General features: G+C 41.4%; 3 protein-coding genes across 3 annotated transcripts in view; 1 reads left to right on the top strand and 2 right to left on the bottom strand.

Moving 5' to 3' along the window:
* LOC308089748 (uncharacterized protein) overlaps window positions 1-14,768 on the bottom strand; it is a 61,671-nt gene extending 46,903 nt beyond the window's left edge. Inside the window, exons 1-4 of the mRNA XM_080434650.1 lie at window positions 14,650-14,768; window positions 11,997-12,108; window positions 11,458-11,560; window positions 10,812-10,939 (exon numbers count right to left, since the gene is read on the bottom strand). Coding sequence (XP_080290776.1) covers window positions 10,812-10,939; window positions 11,458-11,560; window positions 11,997-12,108; window positions 14,650-14,736 — 430 coding nt within the window. The 5' untranslated portion in view covers window positions 14,737-14,768. The remainder of the gene's footprint in view (window positions 1-10,811; window positions 10,940-11,457; window positions 11,561-11,996; window positions 12,109-14,649) is intronic.
* Window positions 1-17,915, top strand: part of gemin5 (gem (nuclear organelle) associated protein 5) — an 851,612-nt gene that overhangs the window by 502,693 nt on the left and 331,004 nt on the right. The window lies entirely within an intron of this gene.
* On the bottom strand, window positions 2,872-5,980 carry LOC308089757 (uncharacterized protein). Its single transcript, XM_080434663.1, has 2 exons — window positions 5,779-5,980; window positions 2,872-4,855 (listed from the first exon to the last, which is right to left on the bottom strand). The coding sequence occupies exons 1-2, from the start codon at window positions 5,813-5,815 to the stop codon at window positions 3,825-3,827; spliced, it is 1,068 nt and encodes a 355-aa protein (XP_080290789.1). The 5' UTR covers window positions 5,816-5,980; the 3' UTR covers window positions 2,872-3,824.

The raw sequence follows: 17,915 nt of genomic DNA, 5'->3' as shown, positions 1-17,915 counted from the left end.
CTCATTTAAAATTTGACCACAGCTGTCAATCTAACAGCTGACTTCCCCCCTATGGAATGCGACTTCTACTTCTACTCTCTGCGTCAGCATATAATCTGTCCCAGCAAAAGTAGTTAAAATAGCATCACGATCATTTAACCACTTTATCCATTTACACGTTGGCTATTCAAAAATATTTGAAAAATATTGCAAATGTTTTTACATAAATCTTCTCTTCCCCTGGCACAAAGCATTTTCAGATGGGGGTCCGCGGGCTAATATGTGTCAGTTTGGGGGCCCTGGACATGATTTTTTGAGAACCACTGGTTTAGTCAACGAAATGAACACTGCTCTGGTCCACACTCACTTTTGAAGAGGAAGTAAGCCCTTCATTGGCACCTTGCCATTAAATTAACATAAACACATTACAACAGGAGTGTGTTGTAATATTCATACACATCAAGATCTCAGAGCAGACAATAATGCCATCATTCTGGTTCAGGGGTTTACAGCAGAGAAGCTATGAAACACCCATAATTCAGTTGATCATGATGATTATTGGAAAACGTTAAATCTATTATTGTTTATCCCATTAAGACCTGAGGCCAATTCTTCAAATGCCATCAGTATAGTCTTCAAACTTTTCCGTGCCAAGGAGGACCTACAAATTGATATATATTTGGCCGTGGAGACCCCCATCTGAATGTTTTGTGCCAGGCACCCCCAGAAGAGAAGATTTGTGTTCTTTTTTTTTTCTCAAGATGTCATTTTTTTTTGAAAAAATAGCAGATATACAAGCTTGCAGCGCGGCACAAAGTGCCACGCTGTGAGCTTGTACATCTGCTATTTTTGAATAGCCAACAACGCTAAAGTCTAAAATGGCATGGATGCTTTCCCGGTTGTAATGGATTATTCACAGAGTGAATAGCAAGAAATTAACACCACTGAGCAAATAAATATCTCATATACATTTAGGCGGTTTGTTCAGATAAGCAGACAGACATTAATCATTAATTATGAATATTTACATCAGCCCAGGTGTGTTTTCTATGTGTTGCAGATGGGAGACTGGTCTTGGTCATGGTGTTGTTGTGTGTGGCTCCCTCTATTCCCTCTATTGGATTAAACACACATTGATTGTGTTGATTCATTTCAGGTCAGAAGCCTATACTTAGATGATTTTGATTAATATTAGGATACATTTGCGCAACTTTAAAGACGGGGCTTCGGCTTTCCCCTTTACTCATCAACAGAGCTTCCGTGGTCCTAATCTCTCAAGAACAGATTCTGCAGATAGTAAAAAACAGCAGAGGGCGCAGTTTTTCCTTTTCATTTGGCGATGGGTTCCCACTTCCCAGATTGCCGTGGTCCAGGCTCCAGACTGTATGACTGGAAGCATTTGAAAATTGTGGGAGGCCACGTGAGACAAATGATACTTCTGATATAATTAATTATATAATTGATGATACTAGTAATATTAACAAATTATGCATTCGTTTTAATATAAATGTAAAATCTCTGATCCCTTTGGGCAGGGAAGTTGCCGCTGGTTGTCCCCCAGGACAAAGCTTTTGCATCAGGGAGCGCTGTGTGTCTCTCTCTCCCACTCGTCAGGCTGTCAGACATTCAGAAACTATAAAGTAGTAACTAACTTAATTGACGTAATTAATATAACTAACATTAACTTAACACAGACTCATCTGAGAGGTTCAATTCAACGCTGTGCGATGGTTGGTTGATGAGTTGTTATGTGCCCACCCTGCCCGACACATTCATTTATAAATTGGCCCAAGCCAGCCCGAATTAATCGGGCCCAGCCGGGTCCAGACTAGGCTTGCATGGTAACCGGAAGAGTGGGCACCAAGGAAGAGTGGCACGGTGGCACCTCAATGTTAAATTGGCAAATCCCCCCCTGTTCTGCTGCTATCTGCCCACTTACATGTCCTGTAAAAAGCACACACACACACACACACACACACACACACACACACACACACACACACACACACACACACACACACACACACACACACACACACACACACACACACACACACACACACACACACACACACAGCCATTATCAGATGAATAATGGCAATAATTCCTTGTTCATTGTCAACATTAAACAAAAGGTGATACAAGTAATCACATTAATTCAATTTGAGTCTCTGGCCCTTTAAGTTTTTCAGCTCATTGCATAAGGATGTGCCAGGTCCAAGTGCCAGGCCCTGTCAGACAGCGCAGTATAGCTGCGTCCACACACACGTGACAAGTTGAGCGAGCCCATGCAGCACTTACGGCCATTTCCAGCCGTTCCTTGATATCTTTGATTCCTTGATACCGGCTTTGAGCAGCTGGTGCCAGTGCCGTTTTTTCGGATGTGTAGTTCTTTGACTAGTGCTATTTGTACAAGTGAGGACAGAGAGACAGAGAGAATGCACACTACTCAATATGAAAACATTATGCACATGTAATATAAAATATTAATATTATCCATATTATCCAGCGATATGAAAACAGTGCACCTTGACAAAATTAAAACACCATTAGATTATCATGAATAGTATTAACCACATGAACCCCAGCATGGGGGGAACATAAGCCAAAAATAACCAATCTACAAGCTCACAACGTGTCGCACTGCGACGTGTTGTGAGCTTGTAGATCGGCTATTTTTGGCAAAGATTTGGTGTTAACAGAAAAAAGCGTCCAAGAAATGTAGGTCCGTTTTGACTGAGAATAGTAGGCTACATGATAATAATATACCGGTAATAACTTTATTTATATAGTACTTTTCAAAAAGTCAGTTAGAAAGTGCTGAACAGCAGTTGGAGCATAAATTCAATAAAAAGTACTAAAAAGGCAAAATAAAGTTGTTTTTTAAGAATGAGGGAATAACAGTTAATTCTGACAAGCAATAAGCAAATAAAAGAACTTTGGTCTCGTTGCCCACATCAACAAACGGATACAGACATACATACATGTGAATTACATCAATAATTATGAATGACAGATTCATATGGTAAAAGAGTGCAATTTAAACAATAAACAATAAAGCACAGAGATGTTTAGTTTTTTGTAGCCCACGTTTGTATGTGAAACTGTAAAATTAATAAAAAAATAAATTTAGTAAAATTAGTAATTTAATTTATTATTCAGCTATTCTTTATTATGCTCACATAAGCTATTCAGTTGGGGTAAACTAAACAGTGCAAAGTATTCAGGCCATTCGCCACAAATAAATAAGGATGTTTACATTTATTGAAATACGAGTGCATGTGTTATATGTTTGTTCTGGCTCGTCCGACTTGCATTCCGCCTGCAAGAAAACTACAATTGACAAACCCGCCCAGTGGAGAGAACACAGGTCGTATCTGTCCTATTGGTTTGTGCCCATCACTGCCGGGTGATAGTTTACCATAGCGGAACCCGGATACGCGACAATTTGTTGCATCGGAACGGTCTTTCCGATTTTTCCCATATCATGGGAATGGATGGATAAGTATCTTCCCTCCCTGGTTTTACTCTGCATTTTTGACCAGACATGCTATATTCAACGGCCTATAACAAGCGAACGGGGGGGTCGCGATGACATTACTTTTTTTTCAACGGAAGCAGTGAAACCCTTTAGCTATGATCGGGGGATCGCTCGTACTGGAGATAAATAGTATGTGACTAGAGTCACAAAAGTTAAGGAAAACGAAAAATCGCTGGCAGTGGGTGATTATTATTTATTTACTCTGGCAGTGAATGAGAGAGATTAATATTATAATAATAATAATAGTAATAATTAAAAAAAGCTGGTCGTCTGGTCCTCACGGGTCCATACGGGTCTATCCATTTCAAATGGATCCAACCAAGACCCGTGGCAATTGGAACTGATCCGACCCGTGCCCGAGGGACAAGTCAATATTTTGGCCCAGAATCGGCTCGGTTCTCGGTTCGGGGATCGGGTCTTCGGTTCCGGGCGGACCCGTGCTACCCTCTACTGTGTGGACATGCTGGTGTTTCTTAAGATAACCTGACCGACTGAAACTCTTGTCACACTGTTTACAATGAATTGGTTTTCCTCCAGAGTGGATACGCTGATGTGACTTCAGGTTACATGACTGACTGAAACTCTTGTCGCAATGTTTACAATGGAAAGGTTTTTCTCCTGTGTGGACACGAAGGTGTTTGTTAAGGCTACTTAAAAGATTGAAACTCTTATCACAGTGTTCACAGTGGAGATATTTTTCTCCAGTGTGTACAAACTGGTGTCTCTTCAGGTCAAATGACCGACCGAAACTCTTGTCACAATGTGTACAATGGAAAGGTTTTTCTCCGGTGTGGACACGTTCATGTCTTTTGAGGCCACCTGACTGACTGAAACTCTTGTCACAGTGTTTACACCGGAAAGGTTTTTCTCCAGTGTGGACAACCTGGTGTGTCTTCAGGTCAAATGACCGAGGGAAACTCTTGTCACAGTGCATACAGTGGAAAGGTTTTTCTCCAGTGTGGACAACCTGGTGTGTCTTCAGGTCACATGACCGAGGGAAACTCTTGTCACAATGTTTACATAAGTATGTTTTCTTTCCTGTGTGATTAAGGGAGTCTGTGTAAGCGTTTACTTCTTCTAGCTGAGTTGAAGTCCTGGTAAACTGCTGATAACTGTAGGATCTCGGTTCATCTGTGTCTCTATGCTTCTTGCTGGTGACTGAGTTTGTGATACGTTCAAAGCCTGCTGAGGTGACCGGTCCATTCCTCCACATTTGGCAGTAGAGGTCGTTGTGGCTTTGCTTGATGTGTTTATGGAGGCGAACCTGAGATGTGAAGGCCTTCGGACATTCAGAACAAGAGAGGACCTGACTCTGGGAAGACTGGGAACTCATTCCTGAGAGAGAGAAAGAGAGAGAGAAAAAAAATTAGGAGTTATTGTAAACACGCCATCATCTATGCAACAGATTTGAGCAAACATTCATATCGTTGCTGTCCGGCAGGAACCAGCTAACTCAATTTTTCCGCTTTAGATTTTTTTTCCATAAATCAGTGCTATTGAACACCCTTTACGTCTGTGTGTTGGTGAAAGAATATTGAACCAATGAAAAGTATTAAAAAGTGCTTTTGACAAAACCAGCTAACTCCAGCAAAGGGGGGTGGAGTTGGTTTTACTGACTCCGGGCTCCACCCCCTTTTGACCTCCAACCTCATTGTGAGCTAGGAGGTCCATTCAGCTGAACAAAACCTTCTAACTCCTTTTTCTTTCCAGTTTTTTTTTCTTTTCTGAAAAGTGAACATTTCGGACAGCAGAGAAATAATGATCGGTTCAACATCCAAATCAGAGCAGAGCAGGCCATTTGGAGAGAAGCATTTAACCCAGGCTTCTCTATTCTATTCATTAAAGCTGGGATCACACTGCAGGATAATCGGGCTGATTTTGAGTCGGTGTTCCCCGTTTGAGATGGATTGGGAGCGCTAAGCGATTTTATTCGATATTTGATGGAGGGGTTCACTGGAGCTAAAGAGGGGAGTGTCATGTTTTTTTAAATTCTAGTCTGAGGGAGGGTCAACTATTTTGTTTTTTTGAGTCAAGCTCGTAATAAGATACAAAATTACAGCTGTGTCGGGAACCAGGGAGTAGGCAAACGAGATGAACCGATTTGTCAACCGGTTAGACGGGGATGGAGGACCTGAGTCGATCGACAGCAGGAGCAGTGGTGATCTCACGACAGCCAAGTAGAACGCTAGAGAGACCAGTAGCTGCAACTCAGGGATGGGGGCAGTGGCTAGCAAATCCAGCAGTCACACTACATCTACCTCGCCTCTGATCCTCAGCACCGAGCAAGTGAGGCATCAGCTCGCCCCAGACCAACACCAGGAAAGCAGCGGGACCAGATCTCGGGTGCTAAAGGTGTGTGCTGAGCAGCTAGCTGTCCCTTTTACAGAGCTCTTCAACCTCTCCCTGAAGACGGGGAGGGTGCCACAGCTATGAAAGTCTTCCTGTATTGTCCCGTTGCCCAAGAAAAGTCGTCCCTCGGTCCTCAATGACTACAGACCAGTTGCTCCGACATCAAATGTCATTAAGACTTTTGAGCGGCTGGTACTGAATCAACTGAGACCGAGGATGCTATCATGGAGAACCTCCTCCCATCCCCTCCACCTAGATATAGTGGGGCATCTGAGCCAAGAGAGGAAACAACAGATTCACCTACCCGGGGTGGAACTGTGTGAGACTTGGCAGGTCTCACACAGTATGACTGTAAGCTCCAATGACATTTTTAAGGTATGGTTATTGTACTGATTTCACAGTGAACACTGTCACTTTTCCTTCGCATTGCACTGATTGTAATGGACACTTTATTTGTTTTTGGGTGGGATATGGTGAGACACTATAACCTTGTGTTGTTGTTTCCCTGCATAGTGCAGGACAGTTGTATAGGTATATACTACTGTATACTGTTGTTCCGTATTTTTGTTCGTCTTGCCTTGTATTTTTCTGTATACAACAGTACTTTCCTTACTCTTTACCTGTAACTCTGTAACTCTTAACTGCTGTGCTGCCTCTGGGCGACTGAAATTCCCCCACGGGATCATTAAAGGTATCCATCTATCTTATCAATAGCTACTCACCTACTTTTCGTGAATGAATTTTAAAAAATGTGTGCAATGCGCTGGTTTATTAACGAATCTCACTTATTCTGTAGTGATGTATTTGTCCCCATATGAAACAGTTAACCCATTAATACCTGGAACGCATCTGTGTCACTTTAGATTTCTTTGGCTATTCAAAAATAGCAGATATACAAGCTCATAGTGCCGCGCTATGAGCTTGTAGATCTGCTATTTTCAAAAAATCGTGGATTTTTTTTAATTATTAAAAAAAAAAAAAAAAGAGATTTAGAAAACATTTTTAGAATCGGCTTCAGGTCTTAATGGGTTAATAACCGTATCCACTTTGAAACTCGGTTAACAGGTTAGTCCAAATAAAGTCCACAATTGAGTAGGGTTTATTTTCAGTCAATGTAACTGTGGGCACTGGGCAGCCGAAGCACAACAATGGCCAATATTACGTACCACTGGTAAGCAATGATAACGTGGGTGCTCGGGTGGGAGAAACATAGCAGAACTGGTATTGTACTGTTGAGTACTGACCCAATTCAGCATGTCTCAATGCCATTCATGAATAGTCATTTCCAGGCAGCTTGAATGAAAGAAACATTCACAGCCTCCTCTGCACAACCAGAAGACCTATGAAGTCTGTGTTAATAAATACTATGTTCGGACAAATTATATTTAATGTCTAATAATATTAACCAGAATCCTCAGGCCATGCATAATTGCACAAGCCTTACTAGAGACAATGAGGATCATGCAGGCATTACTTTGAAGTCATTATGTTGTATTAGATTTATCTTATCTCTTTTTTTTATGCAACCAGCTTGGTCTGTTTAATACTTGTGTCAGGAAAATAATAGTAATAATAATAATAACAACTAAATATTAACAATGTAATAAAAAATCTCTCGTGTCTGTTGCTCAAGTATAAGGTAAAAATGAAGGGATTCTCTCAAATTAACTAATATTCTTTCATTTCTGTCTGTAACCCATTGTGACAAACTTCCTTTTCAATAAGCCAGAGAAAGGAGAGATTAAGTGATGTTGAACCTTTTTCAATGCACTGAGTCCCGGAAACCACGGCCCTCGGTTAGTTACCTTTGGTCTTTGAAGTGACATCTTTGTTGAGATTTTTGCTTTTCTTCTGCCTCTTCGTCTTATTTTTTGACTGGGAATTTGAGCGGAAGTACGACCAATCAGAGTTATTGCCATTGTCGTCTTTTGGTTCCCACCACGTGTCAGAATGATTAACATTCTCCTCCTCATCACTGCTGCATTGCTGCAGGGGTGCTGGTGGATGGAGAACCTGGTGAACCATGTTCAGAGGGTGTTTGTGAAGGACCACCGCTGTTGGATTAGCCAGAAGAGAAGTGGAAGGTTCATCTCTTAGTGGGTGTTGTGGCTTGGCAGCAGGACTGTTAGATGTCACAGGAGATAATGATACATCACCTAAGAATAGAAAAGTGAGAAAATATAATAAATTATGACGTTAGGTTTAATAATTACTATTATCACTTTAATTATGTTACCAAAATCAATTATTTGCATTTTTCATGTTGATTTTCTTTTATTGGCATGTTTTTGTAAACCCCACATTAGTTCATCTTTGACTTTTTCTGTAAAATTAATGTTTCCATTATTCAGCTAGAAAAACAAAATAAAAAACAAGATCAATCACTCACTTCATGAACTAAAAAATGTCTCCCCTGTATGAATCCCCATGATGTTTTGCTACACAATGCTCAACTAGGGGATTTAGTCCTGTCCTGGGACAGCTCATTGCTCAAGGACGGTGGCCCTCATTTATCAACATGGGCGTACGGCGAGATCACCGCAACTTTCGGCATGTATCAATATATCCTGACGTTGGCTTCATCCTACCGTACGCTGAGATCTCACGTCTGGTCGAGACCAGTTGTTGACGTTGGCTGCGCCCGTTTATTCCATTCTAGACCTGCGGAGCAGCATTGTCTGACTGTCTGACAGGCATCTGGACACATAATCCACTCCTAAATGTATATATATCACAGTAATAAATAATCCCTGTGAAAATATAACATTTTATAAAGTAATTTAAACAAACTGCTTTAACAGTCATTCGGTTAAGCTTGCAGATCTGGCTGCATTGGCTATTTGAAAATAGCAGATCTACAAGCTCACAACAGGTTGCATCGCGACGTGTTGTGAGCTTGTAGATCTGCTATTTTCAAAATATACGAGCGCTTCTGCGAGAGCATTTTCGGGAGCCCCGATCATCTTTTCATGGACAGTGAGGTCTACAAACTTACAGTAGCTTGTCCTATGTTATGGAGTTATGTCATAGAGAGTTATGTAGGCTACACAACCTGGCTGGGTTAAGGATATAAACCCGACGATCGAATCTCTTATTAACGTGGCAGCACGGGATCACCGCCCGCCCGAGTCTCACGGGGAATATCCTACATGACTGCTTGCGCACTGCTCGGTATGGGTTAAATAAATTAATATACAAACGTATTTCATTCATGGCGATGTGATTGGTATCATAATATGTCATTCATGTAGGCTACAAGCCTACGTGACAAAGATTGTACTGCTACGGGGGATGTGTGTGTGTGTGGGTGTGTGTGTGTGTGTGTGTGTGTGTGTGTGTGTGTGTGTGTGTGTGTGTGTGTGTGTGTGTGTGAGAGAGAGAGGCGTGTGCGTGTGTGGCAAGGCAAGCGGGGGAAACTCTTTCTTATTGGCTTTCCATGCTTGGTTCTCCATGTCGTAAAATCAGGGCGTTTCGAGAATATTTAAGGGCGTGTTATTTAAATGACGCTCGGTTTCAGCCGTGACATTTATCAAGGCTGCGACCCAATGTACGCTAGGATTGCCTGTATAGGATTCGTTGATAAATGTGACTTCGACGTTGGTGTACGGCCGAATGTATGGAAAAATATAAGCCGGTTTATACGCTCCGTTGATAAATGAGGGCCAATATGTGTCCTTCCACATTTAGTGTCTTGTGTGATTTCAGTGTGTTTAAAGCTGACTGACCTCCACTGGTCTCCTCCCACTCATCACTGTCTTCAGTGACTTCAGTGTCAGATTCAAGTTCAACTTCAATTTCAACTGCAGAACGGTATGAACAGATGTCTTCTTCTTCTTCATCATCATCTTTACGTTTCACTGCTAGTGATGTCATCATTGATCCATCAGGCTCCTCTGGTCTTTGAAGTAACTCCTCCTGTTCCTCTTTAATGTGTGGAGGCTCTAGTTCCTCTTGGAGAGGACTGGGGCTCCTCTCCGGTTCAGGAGAGATCTCCTCTTTGCACACAACCATGTGTGTGTCTAGGAGCAGATAAATAACATGATGGTGACTATTGGGATTCCTTAAATGTAAATCCATGATTAGTGTCTTTCATGTTCCATGTAGAAAAAATAGGTATCATTGCTTACATTGACCAAACAGTTTCTAATTAGGGATTGGTGTTTTGAGAAATCAGGCTTCAAAGGTTAAGCAAGAAACCTTCTAAGCTCAAAAAGAATATTCGGAAAAGGAATTGATTTGAATTGATATACTTTGTTACTTTACCCAAAATATTAATAAGTGTGCTACATGACATATTGGTAGTTTCTGAAGCCTGATTTATACTTAGTTGCTTGTCAGTTTCGTGCCCCGAAAACAGCACTGCAAAGCCGTGACTTGTCCTCACTATTACAGACTGCATCAGGAGATCAGGTTGGTAAAACTGTTATGATCATGACATTTTAGATGACCATTAATTGTCATACAAATAATTGTGATTAATGATAATTAGCTTAGACTATACCACTTTTGAGGGGACATACTATGTTTCGGGAGCGTATGAGACCAAACGGTATCAATTCTGAGCCCTGCAAGGACGCTCTGATTTGGGAATACATTTTGCTTTAGGCCAGGCTTTATAGAACAGGGTTTGTAGGTAGGTACTGTATACAGTATGTTTATAGTTATGTTCTCTCAAAAGTGGGACAATCAAATTGTATGCCATTAATTAATTAATTATTTTAATCTATAATGCTGATGCAATCTGTAGTAGTCAGGACAAGTCAGTTTGATGCGTCAAGGCTTTGGAGAGCTGTTTTCAGGGCACACAACTGGTGTGCAACTAAGTATAAATTGGGATTTAGAAACTCCCAATCAGATGTGGCACATCATTGTTGTGATATAAAGTAGAATATGAATAGGTTGTAGTGAAACTTGTTGAAACAGCGATATTGGGTGTTTATACCGTTCATCTTCCATGTGAAGGCATCTGGAAGTTTGTGTCCATCTATCTCCATGTCTAAATGAATGGGGAGCATCCCTTCTGTTTGGGAGGGATTCTCATGGTTCACTGCAGGGTCATCATCATCAAAGCTAAGGAAGAAATTGAACAGTCACACTTACAATAGCCTCGATCTCCAAGCTTTTATTTTTTATTTTTGCTAAAAAATAAAAGCCTGCACGAGCGAGTCGGTGTTCCGGGTATAGGAAGTGTTTCATTTCCCCAACCAACCAGAGTGCAGTGGGCGTCGCTCCAAATGTTGTGTTGACGGGGCGGAGGCTGACGGACAGATCGGTGAACCAATGGGATCACACGCATTCTCTCTCCGAGATGTTAAACCCGCCCCTCTAAGCACGAAAGCAGGAAGGCTAGGGCAGCCTACACTTACAATTACTTTTAACATCCAAACTTTTAGACACTTAAAACATACTTAGTTGACTAGGTTCCCCCAGGGCTCAATCCTCGGTCCTCTAAAGCAATGATTCCCAAACTTTTATCCTTGGAGACCCCTTCTGACATCTGACAAAAGCAGAGCTCCCACGCCATCACTCAGTCCTAATAGCCACCCTACTGCTGGCTTTGGAGAAACTACAGAGGAGGTAGAACTTACCTGAAGTTTGCTGTAGGTTCTGTGCTGATGGAACCTGCTATATATTTCTCATCATTGCCTTCAAAGATCTCTTCACATTCTGACGCCTTCACCAGAATTACTGCTGTAGATTGGTAATAGGACAGAAAATAATTATTGTATGTTCATGTTTAATGTCCATTGTCTAATGGCAGTACTCGTTCTTCTTTGTTGTTATGGTGAGTTGGTGACAATGAATCTTTCTATTTCATGGTGTGTTCACATGAGTGGTAATCTCTCAAGACAAATTCTGCTAACAGCAGAAGTTGTAAGCACCACTGCCCTAAACATGTAGTGTTGTTGTTAGTAGTAAACATCCCCCCAACCAGGTCTCTAGCGCTCTGCTAAGAGGGACATACTGCTCGACCAGGCGAGATATTGAGATTTCGACATTTGCCTTGCGCCTGTCGTGCTTTGTCAAGAGTAAGACTGAGCAGTCATATTTAGTAGAAATCTGAAATCTAATTTTATATATTTTTTATTGTCATTATATTTAATTGAAACAAAGCTCTATAACTAACTTTCTGATGCAGCAACAATCTTCATCCTCTCCTGGACTGAGGCCAGCCGCCTCCATAAGAGCGGGTAGTGTTGGTACAGAGACCCTCTGAACATACGCAGGTAGTTTCCCACCTGGAGGAGACAGGGTCAAACTTATTGTCACTTTCTGTTGGAAACCTTGGGAATTGGAACAAATCTGTTTTCCAATGGATCCAATGTAGTTATTATTTAGTCACAAGCTCTTCTTAACCATTTCCATTGATTCAATATTCATAAGTCCCACAGAAAGACTTAACCACTTTCACATTTCTTCAAACTTAGCTTAAACTAGTAGATCTACAAGCTCACAACACATTACATCACAGTGCATTGTGAGCTTGTAGATCTGCTACTTTTGTAAGCCATTATTGTACAACAAATTCATTCATTTACATAAAAATAATATGGAGGTATGAGGTTTCTGCCCGACGGCAATGTTATTGCTTTTTGTGTGCTGTAAACTTCACAATGCAGCAAAGCCATATAACGTTGCAGCACAACACACTTGATCATCGCAATGCAGAATGACCCGATAGCAGATTGGTTAGACCATGTACCACATGGGCTCTAATGCCTGGCATCGAGTCCCTGGTTCAATTCCCAGCCAGCAGGACCATTTGCTGCATGTCACTCCCCTACTCTCTCTCTATGTGTTTACTGTGTTGTTGTGTCTCTCTACACTAACCTCTGAAATACTACTACTACTACTAATAATAATAATACATTATTTCATTAATTATTTGAGTTTATAAAGCTCTCAGCTGTTGAAACAAATATTGAAGTGCTTCACGATAAGAAACTATAGTAAACATGTTAAGAATTAAGAAAATAGGGGTGAAAAAGCCCTGTTAAAGAAATCAGAGGACTACTAGGAAGGTTTAAAAGTCTTGCTGGTAAAAAGTAAGAGTTCTGAGATGAAAATGAGTGGAAACTCGAAAGTGCTCCTCGGAACACAGGTCTTCGCCAAGTCAGGTAGGTTATTGTGGGCCAGCAATGTTCGAAATGTGCCAATCAGGATACAATATGAAAAATCAGACGGATCCGTCTTGATCACATGACTATAGAGATAATGTGTACTGATTTACGTGGTGTTTGGACAAAATCTGTGGGAGTAATATAAAAAAGAATGTGTTAAGAAATCGGCCTCCTAGTGGTGCTATAACAGGACAATGTTAAAAGCGTGGCATGCCTTCCTCAGCGTAGTGGGAATGTGCGTGCAAAGTTTCACAGCAATCGGACGCTGCATTTATGATTTGAGGCATTTTGTTAAGACAAGACCATCCTGCAAACTTTACATGCCAATCTTAACCAATCAGGATGCATTATTAAAAATTGGACAGTTCCGTGTTGATCACATTACTATAGAGATAATGTGAACTGATTTGCGTGATGTTTGGACACAATCTGTAAGAGTAATATCAAGAAATGTGTTTTGCAAAAATCGGCCTGGTGGCGCTATAACAGGCCGATCTGAAACAATCGGAGCAGAGGTTCTGCTCTAGCATCCAGGAAGTGTGTGCACAATTGTGTGCGCACACAGAGACAGACAGTCAGACAGACACACACACACACACACTCCTGGTTTTCGATTCTTTTACATTTACAATTCTCACATGTACATAAATGTTCAGATTTCAAATATAAAGTGCTTACCCCTGAGCCACGGATGTAACAAGTTGAGCCGGACCACGATAAGTACCCGTATCTCCTGTATTGTTCAATAAAAAGCATTTTAATCCGATCGGCGGCCATTTTTTTCTTTTTTGGTAATGTATCAGAGTGCAATACACCTCCAAACCAGTAGTGTCGCATAGTTGAAAGCATCGGAGAAAATTAAGAGAAAATGGCCGGCGATCGCATCAAAAAGCTTTTTATTGATCAATACGGAATATACAGGTACTTAGACCTTTTGCGGATCAACTTGTTACATCCATGGCATGGGGGTCAGCACTTTATATTTGAAATCTGAGCGACTTTTATGTAGATGTAGCTTTGTGAATGTAAAACAAATGAAAACCAGGAACAAGTGGTTCCATGACGCTTGTGACAGAAGAGCGTCATGTGAACCATGGCTCACGCTCACACACACACACACACACACACACACACACACACACGACTTAGATATACAGTAATAGGCCACAGAGCCATTAGCATGCAAACAGTGTAGATAAGACACAGTATCCGCAGGAATGACATTATAGTAAATGCATGTAGTAAGAAATATGTGTATTTAAGGCAACACACACACACACACACACACACAGGGCTGGCGGAGACAAAAAATACATAATATCTACAAGCCCACTTGACGTGTTGTGAGCTTAGATAGTTGCAGCCCTATATTACGGTATACTATTCACAGTTTAGTGAATTAACTTTAGATAACATTCACTGTCTGTCTTCATTTTTCCAGAGTCACAGACCAGTAACATGAAATAGAGATGTAAATAGTTACAATTCATCAGAATGTTACCGTTATTACATGATTGTTAGCTGGACTAGTGTATCAAACCTTGAATGACTGTAACATTGCTAACATTAGCAGTTTAGCATCAACTAGCAGTAAAATGCTACATTGAAGCTTTAGCTGGGGAGACAAACGTTAGAATCAGTTCATTATTTGCTACATACCTCTGATCCCACCATGAAAAAGTCTCCATCTTGTTCCAACTGGAATTTAAAAGGCTTCTGCTCTAATGTGTTGTTTAATGACAACATTGCGCTGTTGTTGTTGTCACGTGGTTGCTGTGTGCGGCAGGCAAGGTATATAAAATTAAGGTACAGACATCTACGTCATTTTCTTCAGCCGGAAGCATAGAATTTCAGCCATGGAATCTCGCGATACTGCCGACACAGAAACCATTGTTGCCATGTCTGCTTCTTATAAGCGACTTTGGGCTTATTTTTTGGTGAAGTTGCTTGTAAATATTGGTAGTTGTATTGTGGGTTACGTTTTTTTGTGTGTGTAGTGTAGTTGCCCATTTGGGCTTGCTTTTCAATCTTGTAGCGTTCCTTTAGCAGCCGCTGCTTCTAAATGTGGGCGCTTTTCGCCGATAGCTCTGTCTTCTTTTTTTTTATTTCTCCACGCCGTTGGTGCCCCCCAAGGTTGGTGCCCTGTGCTTCAGCACTAGCCCTAGAATGTCTGTCATCTTACATACATTTCATGTATTTCAAATAGACAGTCATAGATCGGTCTGGCCGACGCGCTGTGTAGTGCAGGATCTGCGAGGGCTCACCCAATAATTAATTCCTAAGACTTGGAATCTGTCCTCTAGTTTCATATCCATTTGAAAGTTCTGCCAGAAAACGTGTGTTTAGTCAATCTCCACGTTTCCACGAGCTGCACACGGACGACTTTCTGTACGGGAGAGGGGCCTGGAATGAGTGCAGGACTGAATATATCTAAACTTCCTTTTGGACACACAAATGTTTGGGGAACACAATTGGCAGGTGATGTGATTCATTACCCCGCACCAATCACCACGCACCTGTCAATTGTGTGCCCCATTCGTTTGTGCTTCCCTTGTGTTGTTAGAATGTTTAAAAAAAAATAATGTTTATTTCAATAATTTTTGAAAATAGCAGATCTACAAGCTCACAACGCGTCACATTGCTATGCGTTGTGAGCTTGTAGATCGGCTATTTTCAATGTATACAGACTAATCAGTGGTGTGTTCTACCGTGTTACGCTATGTAGTGTGACCTGCCGTCCCATGAGCAATGCATCCCTGTGTGTGTGTAAGAACTTTGGTACTAGAATCAGTTCCGTTCTAGATTTGTGGAACCTTCATGCTTTCACGGAACTGGCCGCGTTTCCACCAGTTTTAAGCAGAACCATTGTAATCAAGGATACGTCATGAACGGAGGGCTGATGTGCCGTGGCAGACCTGTCACTCTTGGTTCAATAAAACCCTAAAGTCCAGTTTATAGACAACATACACAGAAATTACCTTTTACATGCGCAAGGCATCTTTATTGACAAACAAGGGAGATTCCCTCTATACTACGTGAATAAAAGAACAGCAAATTAATGATATTAAAACAATACGACCTGATATATCACGAAGGCAAATCGCTCCACATCTAAGTCTGCATGCAAACAAGCGTTCGGTTGAGCGCCTGGAGAATTCTGAAGTTCTTATCTATTACATTCAGTATATCAACGCTGTGGCTATCAAGGCCTTCCTTCTTACTGGAGCACAGCTACTGTGCTCCACACTCTATAAAGTATAGGTTGACGGCCCAAGGTTCCACAATGGACCATCAACCCCTCCTTGGGTACGAATTTAGTACCCACAACACAAGATTAAAATCTAAACAGTACTTTATAGAAATTATCCACTAGCATAACATATTTCATGTTTAAAAAAATCAGGTCCCATTTTTTTTCTTTTTGAGTCATGTGAGCCGAGGAAAACCCTTTTCTTTGGGGCAGTCCCAAACCTACCATCTGGACATGAGCTCTTAATGGGGACAATTACATCATTTGATTCCATATCGCATTGCTAAACTTAGGGTCCCTCAGTGGGGCATTCCCACTGAGTTTTCCTTTACAAGCAACTATTCTAACATGTGTAATATATATATATATATATTTAAAACATTTTTTTTTTATTAATCTTGTTAACTGTGTGCATTTTTGGTTTCTTCTCCAATTCCTCTGGTTGAGGTGGTCACTTTTCCGAGCCCGGAGGAGGAGGTTCCGACAGAGCCCAAGACTAGCCCCCCCCCCCCAACCCATCCAGCGCCATTAACGAATGTACTTGGCACTGAATGAGCTAAGAGACGGAGGTCCCACTCCCGAGCCCCCGGGTCCGTACCCTCCTGGGGCCTGAGACCGGAGCCCCCCGTATTATACACAGGGGCCCCAACCCCCAAGCGCCAGTCAGATCCGTACCCTCCTTGAGGTCGAAAGTCGGGGCGTAGATATCGTGCAGGGGTGTTCTTCGTCAAGTTCAGCATGGGGGCCCAGGTGGCAATGTAATGTTTCTGTGGTGTGTATTGGGATCACTGTCACTGCTCTCTTATCACTTGCCATTTGCGAAGGGCAAGACAGCCTATATTTAATGTGCCTAAAGCTGCCAGGGAGATCGCTACGATCAGATTACGTCCCCCAACATTACTGTCAAAATCAAAATCATTATGTATTCTGGGGTCGTTCAGTGGCCTTGGGCAGCATAGATGTACTCCATCTGATTAATCACCGTGATGCATGGTATGTTCCGGTCTGGCTGAGAGTGATATTGGTACTAATCACATTAAATGTGTAGTGTCCCTCCTTTATCTAAAAAAAAATTGGGTGGGGGTTTGATGGTGAGTCTTTGATCTCTGTATGCAATGGACTGTATTTATCACTGAAGTGTCTCTGTAATGGTCACTCTGCCATAAGTCTAAGCACATTCATTTAACAAAAATTAACGGCAACATTACAACACTTCGACATGAAGGTTTCTACAAGTATGAACTTTAGTCACTTAACATTATACTATGTATCTCAATATCAATATGCTATTATACTATACATATGCTATCATACTATTTCCCTCCTTGACCTGACACCCGGCAGGGCACACAGCATAGGAAAGTGCAGAGGCCAGGGTGCCACCCTCCTTTACCGTGACTAAATGTAAAATGGTTCAAAGACTTATCTATAATTATTCAGTATATCAACGCTGTGGCTATCAAGGCCTTCCTTCTTACTGACTCTATAAAGTATAGGTTGACGGCCCAAGGTTCCACAATGGACCATCAGGGCGCTGATGTTTACAGCCCACAGATAGAAAAACCTTTATTTATTTATTTCACAGGGAAATGCAATCATCAATGGCAGTTACAGTTTTTCCTTTTCATCCATTAAAAAAAAAAATAGAACCAATTTTGTTAGATATTAAAAGACC

The sequence above is a fragment of the Gymnoscopelus braueri genome (genome assembly GCF_963280865.1).
Source record: "Gymnoscopelus braueri genome assembly, chromosome: 8".
In the NCBI taxonomy this organism is placed as follows: domain Eukaryota; kingdom Metazoa; phylum Chordata; class Actinopteri; order Myctophiformes; family Myctophidae; genus Gymnoscopelus; species Gymnoscopelus braueri.
The sequence above is the reverse complement of the archived record's forward strand: the minus strand, read 5'-3'. Positions and strand labels throughout refer to the sequence as shown.